This window comes from Pholcus phalangioides, unplaced genomic scaffold (assembly GCF_987345545.1).
Source record: "Pholcus phalangioides strain wild (caught in Gottingen) unplaced genomic scaffold, Ppha-v1.0 ptg000039l_1, whole genome shotgun sequence".
NCBI classification, from domain to species: Eukaryota; Metazoa; Arthropoda; class Arachnida; order Araneae; family Pholcidae; genus Pholcus; species Pholcus phalangioides.
This window is the reverse complement of record NW_028301625.1, coordinates 18,981,265-18,998,188: the sequence shown is the minus strand read 5'-3', so window position 1 is coordinate 18,998,188 and position 16,924 is coordinate 18,981,265. Positions and strand designations below refer to the sequence as shown.

At 35.0% G+C, this 16,924-nt stretch overlaps 1 protein-coding gene across 5 annotated transcripts in view; it reads right to left on the bottom strand.

The window, feature by feature from the left end:
* Positions 1-16,924, bottom strand: part of Wnk (Wnk kinase) — a 375,788-nt gene that overhangs the window by 147,606 nt on the left and 211,258 nt on the right. For 3 of the 5 annotated variants that reach the window (XM_089253910.1, XM_089253912.1, XM_089253911.1), the window contains 2 exons: positions 11,908-11,984; positions 486-2,051 (listed from right to left, as the gene is read on the bottom strand). In XM_089253910.1, coding sequence (XP_089110036.1) covers positions 486-2,051; positions 11,908-11,984 — 1,643 coding nt within the window. The remainder of the gene's footprint in view (positions 1-485; positions 2,052-11,907; positions 11,985-16,924) is intronic. The other 2 variants (XM_089253913.1, XM_089253914.1) reach the window with 2 other exon arrangements.

The window sequence follows — 16,924 nt, the reverse complement described above, 5'->3', positions numbered from 1 at the left end:
AACTAAAGTTTTAAATGTCAGTAAAATAAGCTTTCCTAAACAATATGGAGCAATGGGATTTGAAAGATGGTTGGGGTTAACTGGATGGTGGAAGCATCAGAGAAAACTGGAAAAATTTACAGACTAACATCCAACAATGGATTGAAAATGGTTGATAATCCAATTTATATTTGAAATTACTTGCACTATCATGTATTTTCATCTAATATAAAGAGTTCTGAAAGCATAAGAGCCCAGTAATTTTAAATAGCTACAGCTATGATAAATCTTAACACCAAGTGCCATGCTATGAAATGACATTTGTACACATCTAAAAATGGTGACTATCAAACAAATGCCGAGATAATGCACATAAACATATAAATTATATATATAAATCTGCATACTAAAGATTTAAAATTTGCCATAGTATATGCACTAGATGCCAGCTTGTTCATGCAGCATGATGGGATGATTAAACCCAGAGAAAGAGGACATTGTTGTACCTTGATATCGTTAGCAGACTGCGAGAAGCACGATGAATTGTTTCCCAAACCTGGAGGACCACCATGACACCCACAGCTTGATGAATGTGAAGGATCGCTGTATCCATATCCATAAAGTTGTCTTTGACTGGATGAATGATTCTGCTGAAGATTCATTATTGGAGAGTTTTCTTTATTATTGGAAGTTTTCTTTATTAAGGAATCAATATCAGAGGTTTGTGCATAAGTTTTACTACCTGGCAGAAATTTCAATTCAGAACTTAAATTTTGTTTATTTTCGAAAGCCATTGGCGACCTTTGATTGCCAGAAGAAAAACAAAAAGGACTATTACTGGGTAAATGAATAGAAGGTCTTTCACCTGAATGATTACAAGGAATGACAGTGTAGCTATTCCGTATTTCATTTGAATCAGCATTTGAAGATAATTGGCTAAGAACTGATAACGGCATGTTACTACCAGGAGAGAAACTACCAGAAGGCGATCTAGCACTTTGAAAGCAGAAACATTGAGGTTCATTAAAAGATTTGGTATCACATGATCCAAGGGTTTTAGATCGGCATCGATATCCATATGGGATAGAATTATGAATCGGAGAACTTAAACTTGACATTGCTTTTGAATGATGCTGAAAATGAGTTGACTTATCAGGACATTCATTTTGATCAAAATGAGATTTAAGTGAAACTGGATATGATTGTGTGAGTGGTGAAAGAGGAGGTGAAGGCCTTGGTGATATGGATGACAATCCAGAGCTGAATTCAGAAGTTGCACATGGTGGAGGAAAAAATTTAGCAGAGGAACAGAATTTACCATTTCCTATACAACTAGAAATCTCATTATTTAAAGGAGAGCTAGGCCGACTGCTGAATGGAGACATCTGAGATGATACACATCTGTGAGGCGCATTATAATCCCAACAAGTATTGGTTTTCACATTACATGTTCTACATTTTTGAGCAAAATAACATGTACGACAGTTACATATAACAGATTTTGAGCAAACAGGTTGGTACTGAACAAACCCGGAATAATTGAATGGAACAGAAGATTTGGAATTACCAACAGAATAATCTGATATCATAGAAAATTCATCATTCCATGCACAGGCTTGTGGGTTATCAGCATTATGAAATACAACATGCACAGGAGATTTTCTATCATCAAAAACAGAAACATGTGCATCCAATTCAGGAGCAGCTGAAAAAGATCTAACCAACAATTGAGGTCGCATGGCTAGAACAGAGGGAGTAAATGGTGGAGAAATGGCTCGTCTGTGAGAGGTTTCTCCACATGTCCATGCATTATGTGAATTTTGAATAGATGAAGACAAAACATTACAAGGGAGAAATAGTGAGTTACGATTTTTAGAATCACTTGGATATGAAGGATGACCTACTGCAGAGCTAGGTGGTACTCCTGAATAAGATAAATTCAACTCTTGTTGTGATAAACAGAAATGACTTGTTTCAGCTGCTGTCTCTCTCTCTCTTTCATAAGATGTAGTTGTTAGTAAATGATGTTCAGTTGCAATTGTTTCTTGCTCCGCTTGGCTTTCTGCAAGAGGCTGGAAAGAAAATTTCTACTTTGTAATATGACTTAAATACTGTTGATTTCAGTACCAAACTACGAATTCTAAAAAAAAATTAAAAACGTGACATATATTATGAAACTTCAGAAAGAGGGTACGTAGATTTTAACCAGCTACAGTAGACTCAATAATCTGGTTGTGCGCTACTCCAGCCCGTCCAGTAATACTGTGTTTTTTGACAAGTTTTCTTCGAGTATAAAAGAGGAAAACATGTTGCTGCATGTCTGTGCACAAAAGTTTTAATTATTTAAATGAGTTTTTTAAATTAACTTCTAGTAATGTGGAGATTTTGGTAATCTGGCATACAGTGGTCTGGTATGTGCCAGATTATCATGAGAGTCTACCATACTTTTTTTTTAACACCTTAGTTTTGAGAAGAATGATACACAATCAAAAAGTTGGATAATTCGAAGCTCAGGATGGCAGCAAAAACGTTCAAATTATCCAATTCATCAATATAGGATAACAAAACTCAGAACTTTTAAGAAAAGTCAAAAACGGTTGATAACTGCAGTGCGAAACATAAGACACTACGAATATTCGCGAAAAAAAACAGAAAAAATATTTCTACAATAATGAAACTTAAGTATATGTATTGGTCATACAATTTACAATTGTGAGTGAAATTACAAGGAAGTCTGAGAAATAGTTTTTGATACTTTAATATTTTTGTGAATTTAAGTAAGAAATAGGGCCAGATGTATAAGACATTTTCATTTCCACTGTTTTACAATAGTACCACTGCGTTACTTTATGCAAATCATTTTTTTACGTCACTGGATAACAAACTAATAAAAATATTCCCTCTTTGCAAGTACCTCATCAGTACAAAAAATGCCACAGGGTACAGTGCTGCAAAAAAGTGAATTCATGAAATTTTGCTATTGTGTGATATCAGTGTTTCTAAAACGCATATAGCAAATAAAATTGGATGTTCTCAATGTGCTGTCACAAATTTTTTAAACCATGGAATATGTCATTTTGTAGAAAAACAATCTAGGCACACCCCATGCTTGTCTGCCCCCTCAAAGTGCAATGTTTGTGCTCTAGCATTAAGGAGCAAATTGCCATCCAGAAATATAAAATCTGCCTTACAATTTCAGTGCCCACAGCGTACAATTTCTAGAGTTTTAAGTTCAAGTAACATCAAATTCATGAAAATCAAGAAAAACCTCCATTAACTTTGAAACACAAACAGGATCATTTGACTCTCACAAAATGTACTATGCCTTGGACTCAGTGGTATTCTGCTCTGTTCTCAGATGAAACAAAAATCAATCTTGTGGTTTTGAAAACCAATCAATCGGTTTCCATTCATATTGGCATGTTTTGAGGTCTGCAAAGCTGCAATTAAGGAGCCGTCAAATGGATGGTGGTTCAATGATTGTTTGGGGAGCATTTTCTGCCCAAGGAAAGACTGATGTAGTTTTTCTACCCTCAAGGAACTCAAAAAGCTATGTAAAACTCTTGCAGGAACAACTTGGTATATATAAAGTTCTTTGCGACGAATATTACATATTCCAACAAGATAATGCGCCAAATTCATGTGTCAGGTCACACAAAGCAGTGCTTCAAGCAAGAAGACATTAATGTTCTCTCATGGCAGGCTCTTTCCCTTGACCTCAACCCCATGGAAAACTTGTGGGGCATCCTTTGCAGATCAGTATACGCAGGTAAGAAGCAATTTTCTTCCATCAAACATCTAAAAGCCGCCATATCACAGGCTTGGAATGATGTCTCTTGTGAGTTGTGACTCTCTCATTGATTCGGTTGAATCCATGCCAAATCAAATTTTTGCTTTGATTAGCAACAGATGTGGTTGTACAAAATATCAATTTTGATTTTGGTAAGTTTATATATGATTTAGAGAGAGATAGATGGCTTTTTCTCAGCTCGAGATATCAAGGAAACAGTTATTTTCCGGATATTATGCTGAGGTGAACAAAAAGAAGAAAAGTAGGAAAGAAAAGTCATCACGTCTCCACCAGGACTCAAACCCAGGCCCTCTTTCATGCTTGCCTGGTATGCAAGAGGGCCTGGGTTCGAGTACCGGTGAAGAAGTGATGACTTTTCTTTCCGAGTTTACCTCAGCATAATATCCAGAAAATAACTGTTTCCTTGTTATATGTGATTTGTTTGAATAATATTTTACTTTTCCCTCAAAAATCAGCAGGTGTCTTATAATTCTGTCCATACATCATTTTCTGTTTTTCCATAAAATAACGTGAAAATATTTTTTTTTCAATTTCCAATAATTGGTATAAAGTTATTTTTTGCTGTCATAAAACAGCTTGAAAGTTTTGATATTTTTTACTTTGCTCTTTCTTGTTATTTCACTAAAATTTAAGTGTCTTATAATTATGTCTCGCACTGTATAATAATGTATTTAATACTATCACTTACTTTGTCAGTTTCCTTGTGGTTGCAGCTAGTGTTTGTATAAAATGTAAATTATCATGAAAACTATTTTATTTGTAAAATTGTCATTTTCATGTTTCTTTTTAAGTCTACCTTAAACATTGTAAAAATCTTCAAGTTGATTTAGAGAATGAAAGATGCAAGTTTTGAACTTCAACAGCTTTAATATTTCTAACATGTTTTGGAATAGGGTCATCTGTTGCTTTCTTAGATTTGTTTTCGTCATCTTCAAGAGAAGATTCAATGTATAACTTTATTCTCAACTTTTTACTTTTTTACCAATGTCCGTAAGGTAACCACAATTTTTTTTTCTTAAGGTGAACAAGCCTATGAACCTCATTTGTACATGGTGAAAAATGTTACTAGGATACATTCATATATATATTCCAAAATAAACAATAATTTTCAAAGCATTTCACCAGACAAACTAGGATTTCAGCATTCTAGCTTTCAAACATTTCGTATGTAGAGGAGTTGGTTATCACATGCACACATAAACTAATGTATTTCCTGAGTAGTGTTCCTTCATTGCATCTGCCACTAACAGGTGCTAATTAGGAGCGGCTCCTAAAAAGGCACAAAAGCATGTGTCCCTTGAAAATATCAAGTCATTAATTTAATTCTTCAAATGGATTTGAAACCAACTTAATACCCAGCTGAATTTCTTTTTTCCAAATGAACTTGATGAATTAGAAAAGAAATATTTTCAGAAGCACTGCTTAAAAGAAGAAAGTGTCCCGTAAAATACAGGTCATATGGTCAAGGTTTGGCAGCCCTTTCCACGGAGAGCTATACAATATTCTTTCCTCTTTGAATGTTTTCAGTCATTCACCAATGCTCACCAGAATTACTGTGCTCAAAAACTTAATTAGAAAGTCATTGCCCTGTCTCTCCCTGATGCAAAAAAAAAAAAAAATCAGCATTTTTAAGTTCAATATTCGCTGAAATATTCAAAGTTGAAAAATGTAGGAAAGTTGGAAAAAACGGCTTCAAATACAGATAAACCATTTCATCTGAATTGAATGGTATTGTTTCTCCAACTTTCCTGTTTTTCAAATTCGAATATCTCGGTGGTTATTTCACTTAGAAACATGAAGTGGCATCAGAGCTGGGGGTGTTGTGGGTGAAGCATCCATGGCGATTTGTGACATTGGTTCAAGGAACCCCAAAATTGATTCAGAAATCAAAATTTTATGCAGAAAACTAAAGACGAGAACCCACAGGTTCAAAACACTTCCTACTCTTCTGGAAACATGGATTTTTTTTTGGCATCAGGAAACACATAGCTACAACTTTTCAATTGGGTTTTTGAGCACAGGGTGTCCATATAAAAAGTTATTATTTTTATTTTAATAACTATGCAACCCCTTGCAACATGAATGAGATATCTAAGTACTACATGTTAATTGGATACTTTAATTGGAAGTATGCCCATAGGATCAATGGTTTGCCAGTAAAATACAGTACACCCTGTTTTACCTATGCACTCTGTATATTTATAACTTTATCATTGGAATATAATACACCTTTTAAATTATACTATAATATTGAAAGAGTATGAATTTGCACAAAACAATTTAGGTTCAGCAGTTGCTATCTATAATGGATGATTTTCAAAGTAGTTAAGATATCGATTAGGCTCACTGCATAAATTATTTACATTAATGTTGCTTTGATAGAGCATTATTATTTTTGTACTACATAGATATACAGATAGTGTGAAAAATACACTCATGTCCATAAATTAAGGATAATTCAGAATCACGCGGAAATCGAAATCTAAAGTAAAAATTTCACCTGTAGAATTATCACACATATCTGCAAGAATGATATATCTTCAGGAAGCCACCAGATGATGCCGATAGTACGTCACAATGATGAGAGTGTAAGAGGGGGGTATATAAGGAATGGTGGCAAAGAAGTGAAATTGTTCACTAGAGTTCTGTAAGGCGCTCAGTGCCGTAAGCGAATAGTTATGACACAGAGGACGCACGTGGATGATTTTTTATGTGGTAGAATTATCGGCTGCCTGGAATGTGGGTGTACTCAGATGGAAGTATCTGAGGAACTTGGAATTGCCCAAAGTATCATCTCTAGGCTTTGGCAACGATTCCAAGATAACGGAAATGTCGGTAGACGTTACAATACAGGTCGCCCCCGAGTTACAACGCCGAATGAAGACCGGTATTTGGCAGTAACTGCCAAAAGAATCAGATGGAGCACAGCATCCGACCTGTCTCACCAGCTATCTGCAGCCACGGGTACCACAGTTTCAAGGCAAACTGTGTGCAGACGTTTGGGAGATATTGGTCTATATGCTCGCAGGCCTGTCAGATGTGTTCCGCTCACAGCAACTCACTGTCGGCAGCGATTAGCCTGGAGTAGAGAACATGCAATGTGGACATCATCACACTGGGCTTGTGTGATATTTTCAGACGAGTCCAGGTTTAGCTTGCAGTCTGTTTAACGTCAGACTTTCATATGGAGAACGGCAGGTATCCATTACCACCAAGACAACATCATTGAACGACACCGTTATGGTGGTGCAGCATTGCTCGTTTGGGGTGGAATTATACTAGGCTCCAGAACAGATCTGCATGTTCAAACCGGAACCATAAAAGCCCAAATTTATCGGGACATCATTCTGGAACAACATGTACCTTTGTTTAGGGGTGCCATGGGCGCAGAATTTGTGTTTATGGATGACAACGCACGTCCTCACCGAGCAAACATCGTAAACGAATGCCTTGAATCTGAGGATATAACCCGTATGGAATGGCCAGCATTCTCACCTGACTTGAATTCGATAGAGCATGTGTGGGACATGCTTGGCCAACGAGTTGCAGTTCGTCAACCACCTCCTACATGTGTACCGTCTTTATCTTTTGTTTAATAAATAGGCTTTATGAATAAGTAACGTTTGTTTTGTTTCTGAACCTTTATTTGCCGGAGCTGGCATTATCCTCAATTTATGGACATGAGTGTAATTTCATAAACAAATTCAATGCAGTGCTTTTACTCATTGTGTAAATACGCATTCACATATTTTCACCAATAAATGGCAATATATTTTTTAAATATGCACCCCTCCCCCAGAATATGTGACCATGAGCCACCATTGCTAATTAGGTCATCTAAGATACGGTAAATGTGTAGCTGCAACAGAAATACAAAAGCCAGTGTGGAACTGGTAACAAAATCATTGCCAAAACAAAATTTGGTTTTTATCTATGTAACTTTTTGAAGTGGAACTTCTTTAATGAGATATAGCAGTAAAATTCTGTGTGGGAAAGAACTGTCACAAAAAGTGAAATGCTTTCCTTTTCCTCAAAACTGGTTCAGTGTAATAACTGGTGTGTGATTAAAATCCAAGAAGCAGATAGGTTGGGGAGATGTTAAACAGTCAGTTATCTAATTACTTTTTTTCCTTTTTTAAAAGTTTGAAGCTAATAAAATGAATTTTCCAGATTAAAATTTGTTATGAATACATTTAAACTGACTTCATGTTCTTAACTGTTTTTAAAAATAATCAACAAAAAAATACAATAATTGAAATAATTATTTTTCAAAAATTGAAACAATTAAATTAAAAATCAGCGCAACAGCATATGCCATTGTAACCACCTGACTGTTTAAGAGATTTTTCTATGTAAAGTAAAGAAAATAAAGTTGGTTTGGTAGAGTTGAGAAGTGTATTCACTTATTAGAGAGCTACTTATGCTAACCCAAAGGTTACGTACATGTACTCAAAAATGTAATTTTTTTGCGAAAAGGGCACATTTCTCAAATTCAAATATAATCACAGGCTAATTGTTGAATTGGTAGCTATTAAGTTATAACCAATAATTGTTTGGTTGATCAAAACAATATTGGTATGGCATCTACCATTTTTTTGAAGACTGGTCACGATTTCTCTCATACTTGAAGGCTCACGTTACTGCCAGCCTTTAAAAAAAAAAATTGATTAATGCAATGCTCATCAATGATAATTCCCCAGGTCAGTTCCACCAATCATGTAACTCCGGGGTATCATATTTTGTATTTTTGTGAATATATTTTTCCTGCCATGAGTACGGAAGGGTTTTCTATGTTAAATAAAAATGAGGATTTTAGATAGTGGCAATATAATGAAATTAGACATCCTCATTTATAACAATAACATATCATAATACTTCAACTTACTCCCTTACAATTAATTGCCATATAATATTTTATTATGTGCCTGATTCATGTACGGTGACACAATCTGAGAGCTCCAGTTGAAATTAAGAGATAGAAATAGAGTCAAATTTAGATAATTTCGAAGCCCAAGGAGACAACAAAAAAGTTTGAATTATCCAATTCATTAGTATAGGATAACAAAACTTTCATGGAAAAAGTGAAATGGTAATTATAAATATGTATTGAATGCTATCACTCACTATGCAGTTTCCTCATTATTACAACTAGTGTTTGTATAAAATGTTAAATGACCATAAAAGCTATTTAATTTGTAAAATTATAATTTTCATTTGTTTTCTTTTAGATGCTCTTAAATATTGTATAAAATTTTCAAGTTGATATATAGAATAAAAGATGCGAGTGTTTTGAACTTTAGCAGCCTTAATTTTCCTAACATGTCAGTAGCTACTGCAAGTTTTGGAATAGGAACCTCTGTTGGTTTAGTAAATTTGGTTTCATCACCTTTATGAGAAGATTCAATATGACTTAATTCTCTACTGCTTCACCAATGTGTACATCTGTAAGTCCACCACAATATTTTTTCTAGAGGTGAAAAGAAGCCCCTATTTTTTGAATCCTTTCCTTATTTCCCCTCCTTATTTGGACATGGTGAAAAATGCTTCTAGGCTACATCGCAGCCTTCTCCAAAATAAATGACTAATAATGCTAGAGAGACAAATCTTTAACACATTTTACCAGACAATAAACTAGGACAAAGGTTTTTAACAGTTGGCTGATGCAAAGATATATTTTGGAAAGAGAAAATTCAACTGCCCCTGCAGAGAATTGAACCCACATCCTTTCACTTTCTGGGTGAACGCCCTAGACCACTAGACTACAGGGGCAACGAATATCTCAATCTTTCCTTGGAGCTCGTGTGCACTGAACGAAACCGCATATGGATGGTCGGACCTAACTCAGGCCAAAGCAATGGATAAGTCTCCATCTGGTGGCATTGTCAGCAATTGTGAACTTTGGCATGAGTTAGGTCCGACCGTCTATGTATGGTCCTGTTCAGTGCACATGAGCTCCAAGGAAAGATTGAGATATTCGTTGCCTCTGTAGTCTAGTGGTCTAGGTCGTTCACCCGGGAAGTGAAAGGACGTTTGTTCAATTCCCTGCAGGGGCAGTTGAATTTTCTCTTTTCAAAATATATCTTTGCATCAGCCAACTGTTAAAAACTTTGTATGGATAGCGGAGAGACATCATCCTCGAATAAACTAGGATTTCAGCACTTTAGCTTTTAAACATTCCGTATGTGGAGGATCACATACACATATAAAATTTCATATTTAATGAGTAGCATTCCTTCATTGCATTTACTATTGCCAGATACTAATTAACCCGATAAAACTCTAGTGGCCAACGGAAAGGCAAAAGCCAATGTGTGAAACTCTGGTATCGAAGTCATTGCTTCCTACTTAGAGCCAAAACAAAATTCAGATTTTTTTTTTTTATTTAACTTTTTTAGTGTTTTAATGTAGGCTACAGTATATGGTATGTTCGGTAAAAATCAGTAAACCACGGAATAAAGAACAAGATGACTAAAATTTAGCCAGGAATTCACAGAAAAGCTACATTTTATCTGTGACGCAATATTATCCAACTCAAATTTTGAATTATCCAAAACATTATAGAGGGAAAAATGAATTAAACAGGTAATTTCAACATTAAATTACACGGGAACTCAAGGGGAATTACAAAAATTTGGATTAACCAAGTTCACCTGTGTGTGTGTGTATATAAATTAACTCTTTATCAAAAACAGGGGTGGTCAACCCTTTTCCAAGACATGCCACAGTTAAGATAATTTTTGATGCACATGCCACTCTTGAAATTTTAACATGCAGACCATGCAGACCATACATCCCAATTTATGGGACAGAACCATACATATTCTTCTCTTCCCCCATTTTCAATTTATCCTCGCGCCGGCATCTTTGATTGCTTGTTTTCAAGATGAAGACCAGAACAAAAACATTGAATAAGCATTATTTCAAAGGCTGCCTTATGTATCTACCCAGGACACTTCATAGGGGACCTTGGGATAATGAGATTTGGTACTATGATTTTTGAGAGAATCATAGTAATTGGTAAGCAGGTATTTCAAACTAAATAGATACTTCAGAATATCACTTTGCTTAGAGCCCATACTGCTTTTAAAATGTCCTTGGTTATCTCATAGATTTTGAAAGATTTTGTTTGAATAAAATCAAATACATATATTGAATGAAAGTTCATTGTATTTCATGAACCAATTTATTTTTTAACTGAACCGATTTAATTTTATTTTCAACATTTTATTCATATATTTAATGAAATCAAATAAATACATTGAATAAAAATTATCTCTATAAGGAAGGCCTATAATGGGAACTACAGGTTTGGTAGCCTATAACAGTGTTTTGCAATTGCCAGGCCTGACATCAGTCAAACTGAGCACACACACAGAAAGTGATTCAGTTTCATTTTTTCCATTTATTTCCCATTAATCGTGTGTAGGACCGGCCATTCCACTGACGAAAATGAATTAAACCAGGCCATGGGCTTCCAAAGGTTGAGAATCTCTGGTCTACAAGACTATTATAGATTAAAAAAAAGGTTGAAAAAATTAGAATTTTTTCTTGACTGTAATTGAATAGAATTACTTAAATTTTTGAAAAGAGCCTTTGTAGCATGTGCGCTGCGGGTTGGCCACCCCTGATCTACCACATCATGAATAAGAAAATAATACGCATAAATAAAAAAATGAAATATGATAATAAATATCATGTAAATTATTTTGTGGGCCATTCTTAATCTAATTAAAGACAAGAAAAAACCCTTTCTTCAAACAATTAGTTTGTACATAACAAATTATCTATGGTTGACATGGCATTTCATAGTCAGTAGAAAAAGGGTTAAAGGAAAAAAGGTAAATGATACATATAAAGTAGATTCTTGCTAATCCGACTAATATCATCAGGCGTCAAACCATTGGAAGTCAATTAAAAAAGCTTATTTAAATATAAACTTCTGTGCAAAGATATGCAGCGACATGTTTTCCCTCTTCTATAGGGCTTGAAGAAAACCTGCCTAAAAAACGCTGAATTATTGGACGTGCCAGACTATGCGCAGTCAGATTATTGAGAATCTACTGTATTCCACTCAGAGTCTATCAAATTTCCCTAAATGAAAAGAAGCTTGTAATCACCTTGACAGTAGAAAATGCTTGTTCCAATGTAGCTTGATCTTTATTTGGCTGATAGTTTACATCACATGATGCATCAACTGAAAATTCAATAAAAATCAATTAAAAATTTGGAATGATTTCATTTTAATGGAAAAATTGCATTATTTAAAACTATAGTTAAAATTTTTACAATGATTGCTGCAGCTAAATTTCTCTAATTGACATGAAATGCAAAATAAGAAATTCATCTCATTTATATATGTTACTGGCAAAGTATATAAAATGCTGGTTTTTCTCTCTAACGTTAATAATGGGTGTAATTAATGTAAAATAGATCTGTTATGCAAATGTTGCTTTGTATGTGTGTTTAGTTTGTACATGTGAAGTTTACAGTATGTAAACACATACTGCATCCCAGTGCATAATCTGACATGTTGGAAAATTCTAAGGTTGAGCACAGCATGCTGGAAAACCCTATATTTTATAGCATATTGGATAAACCAAGCACTTTCCCTCAGAATTTGACTTTATTTTGTCAGATGTAGTTTTCTCTTTGTTAAAGAAAAAGAAATTGAAACCAAATTGAAAATTGATGGCTTATCACTCAATACACACAACCTTAACTAAAGCATATTTTGCAGACGAACACACCTGCAGCAACCAAAAAATCTTTATACCTATCATAGCGTTTTCACATTTGACCCCATCAGAGCATACATCTCCAACCCACTCTCTCCAGTGCCATTTTAACACATGTGCTAACCTGGGCATGACCCGAGGGACCTCAAGCACAGAGGGGCCTCACAAAAATGAGGTATAGTTAAAATTTTTGAGGAGTATACATGTAAATTTGCATAGTAGGGCCTCAGAAAAATCCCTTGGCCCGGGGACAGATGGTGTTCTTAAGACGGCCCTGACTCTCTCTTGAAAAGAAACTTTTGATCAGTAGCGTAGCCAGGTTTTTGTCACTGGGGAGCCAAATTGGGAAAGGCACCCATTTTGTGTTCCTGATTTAGGCACAAATTTAGAAAATATTTCAAATGGTAAGAAAATATTGAATTGAATTTATTTTCTATTTTTATATATAGTTCAGCTTTAAAAATTAGAATGAATCCATTTTTTGATTGATTGAATTGATTTTAATTTTTTGTTTGATTTTGAAAATTTAAATATTTTAGTATATACTGCATACTTATACAAATGCAAACTCTGAGGCCACAACTGGAAAATTGCCCAACTATGTGGGTAAAAATTAGGGCAGTTTGAGAAGCTGGAACTCTAGCCAAGACACCCATAGTTAGTGGTTGACTGAAAAGTTGGTTTTCTGTGATTCCCAACTATGAGGAACGAATGCAAGATGATCTCCCCATTAAAAAGTCTCGCCACAAAGAGCAACAGGCATACAATGACACAAATATTCAATCATTACATTTCACTCATAACTTGAAAAATAAATAGCAGATGGCAGCACTATAACAAGCATTACACAGAAACAAACTTAATGTTAGGTTCACAACGCACACATGCACATTCCAACATATATTCATTCTATAGATATTCCAGTGCTCTCCAGATGAAGAGCTTGAATACAATTTTATAAAACGGTAATAAAAGAAAATCCTTCAACTTTTCTCTCTCTTCTCTCAAATAAAAACAGCGTACACACACACACACATAAACCCAATCACAGTAAAGTTACAAGAGAAACATTTCGCACATGTATTTCAAAAGTGACAGAAGTAAAAAAAACTGTATTTTTGAGTAATTATCACTATCGAACAATTGGATAAAGTCCTCTATCAAACATCAAAGGTTCACCAAATTTAAATCCTGCGAGCTAAGTGGCAGAGTAAAGTCAGTCGGGGTCCTGGGCACAAAAGAAAATATTGGACCTCCTAAATTAGAAAAAGTGTGAAGTTTGTGTTTTTTGGGGCCCTTTAGAAGTCTGGGCACCCGGTGCACCTGCCATTAAATCCGCCTCTGCGCCCGCCAGAGCATTAAATTATTAGTCATACAAATGTTTTTTAATAGGTCCACTTCATGGTTTTTTTGAGATTTTCTCAAAACTATAATTTTTTACTTGCGTCACTTTTAAAAGACGTGTGAAAGGGAAATTATTTTTTTTCACTTAGGTGTTCATTCTTTTTGGTAGATGAAGTTAAAAAATGAAAAGTATTCAATATTTCCTAATTTTTTTTTCTTTTTGGAAGATCAAAAGTCATTTAGGAGAATAGGTAACAATGTAAGCAAAATTTTGACTGCTACACCACTGCTTTTGATGAGAGAGATGGAAGTCCTGAGTTCATAATAAGAATATCCTGTATTCATTTGAAGCAGCATTTGTTTGACACATATTTTTATAAGATTGTGTTCTGCATGGTTTCTGGATTTATATTTAAAGATCTGCGATACATACACATTTGATTTGCCAGTATGGCTGAAAGTAATAAAAAATACGGATGTGGATATAGGATTAAGTTTATATTTCATGTATTTTAGAAACTTCATAAATTGGACGGAAATATTAGTGACACATCTAAGTATTTTAGTATACCAGGATAATGTGTATGAGATTGGTTGAAGTAGAAAGAATTAGGCAAATGCTTGGGAGACAGAGATGTCAATTAAAGAAAGCAACACAACAACCCATCTTCAGATGATAATCAAAGGAAAAGAGCAAAATTTCAGGAAAAGAATTAATTGCATGTATAATAGAGAGCAAAGAAAAAATGGGTTTTCTGTAACTGGAACAAATATCAAAGTTTAAGCAATGCAACTTATTCAAGATCAAGAGTTCAATGTGTTGATCAAATACCTTTAATGGATGGCTTGAGGATTCTGAAAGGATGTGGCATAGTTAATCAAACTGTGACAGGTGTTGGACGAAAAGTTCCAGAAAATGACATAGATTTGCACAATTTTTTTTCCTTTTTCACAAAAAAAATATTGAAAATGATAATATTGAGTGCATAGCCAACATGTATGAAACTTCTTTGTGGTTTGATCGACCTAGAAACATTGGCGTATTTACAGGAGTGCTTAGCTGGGTTTTGGTCAAGGGCAGCAAATTCGATAAATGAGCGGCCATGAAAATTAGCAGAATGGGAGAAGAGTGGTAAAATTTGTATAACCCTAAATAAATCCACCTCTGCCCAGACAGTTAGGGACTAGGTCAGTTGCTTCTGAGCAGGTTGGTGATTAGACTCCCTATGCAGAAATCTGTTTATGTGCATCTTTACAGTATACTGTACGGGCTAGTCTATTGCATTTTCTTCTGACCAGAACATTTAGAAATGGAAGGGTCCCCTGTTCTACTTTCTCCATTGTGAACTTGATGTTTGGATGTATGCCGTTCAGATGAACTGGGAAGTCTTGACGTTTCTCCTCTCCATGGCCCCTTATTACAAATATGTCTTCCACATAACAAAACATTATGGTTTTGCTATGTTAAAAATCTAGCTTGGGCAGAAGAGAGATCCCACTCTGATACAGGATGTGGAGGCCATGTGTATGACATTAAAGAGCTCATGACAAAACATCATATGAATGTTAAAATTGTACAAATGAAATACTTCTGAAAAATAACCCCCAGCCCCTCTGTAAATACAAGGATTTTAACACCCCCCCCCCCAAGCCCACAATGGTTTTAACCCTTTATTTAGCAGTGTTGCTCTAAAGCAATGTAGTTTTCTTATATTTTTCAAATAAAGGCATTTTATATTTTGAGCTAATTTCTGCTTAATGTTTTTAAGCAAGTACTAAACGTTTGATTTTTAATTGTGAACTGTTAGTGAAGTTTCTACAATCCACAGCAGATGGCTCAAAAGTGTACACATCTCCTATTTTTTGATAAGTCTAGCAAAGACGATTGTTAACCCTAAGATTTTGGAGTGGAATATCAAGTGTAGAGGAGAAATATTGATGTGTATTCTTAAAAAATGATACAAAGTTACGTTTCCACAAACAAATAATTGATATTTTTATACTATTCCACACTATGTAATTCATGTGTTCCCTGTAGGCAACATTGCCGGTTATAAGCATGACAGCTGGGTTATATTGCAATGAGGAAGCAACTTCGCACATCCTTTGGCAAAATTTGGTGATTTTTATTTGACCTTTTCTCGTTTTACAAATTGAACCAGGATGGACTGTTTTCTTATATCAGTGGTTTTCAAACTGTGTGCCATCACCCCATGGGGGTTCTTAATGAAATGGGTGGGAATGTGAGTGAATTTAGAAAATAAAAACATCTGATAAGAAATCAATTTTTATATTTCGCAACTTTCAGTGGGACATGATGTCAATACACATATATATTGATCAACCGTACAAATCTTTGATGAAGGGGGAAAGGGGATCTGCAACCCCTTAATGCTCCCATATATCTCTGCCCATGAGAAGCACTGTCTTACAACATAAACCGAAAGCAAATTTCTCCATCAGGGTCAAACCTTGTTACTGGGAAAATAAAAAGGGCTAAAGAAGTTATTTCAGAGAGACAAAGTTTCTTGTTATCAGAAATTTTTTTTTTAAATTTACTTTAATGAGACTGAATACACATTTCATGTGAAGTGGTAAAATGTGTTAAGTGACTCCATTTAATGACATTCAATTGTATTTATTTGCAGTTTGTTCATTTTAGAAGAACCACGGTCATTTTATGCTCACAATGTGACCTAGTTCAAATTCTAGACCTAATTCAAATGCGACCTAGTTGGGCACTTTGCGATCTGGCCAGCCCTATATATCGATCCCTATGATTCCGGATCATTGTCACAATGGCATATTTTTTAATGATAATTATAGTGATTTATAATTAGCCATAGCTAAAAATAATTATTATGGTTAGCTATGGCTACCCTAACAATCAGAGGAATTTAAACATCAATGTCATAGCGATCCATATATAGGGATCGGCATATAAGGACCAGCAAAAGCCTTAATTTCAAACACTGGCCGGATCAACTGGGCCGGCCTGTTCATGAAGTAGCCAACCCTGAGCTGTGGCAATAACAGATACAAGTTGAAGCCTGAA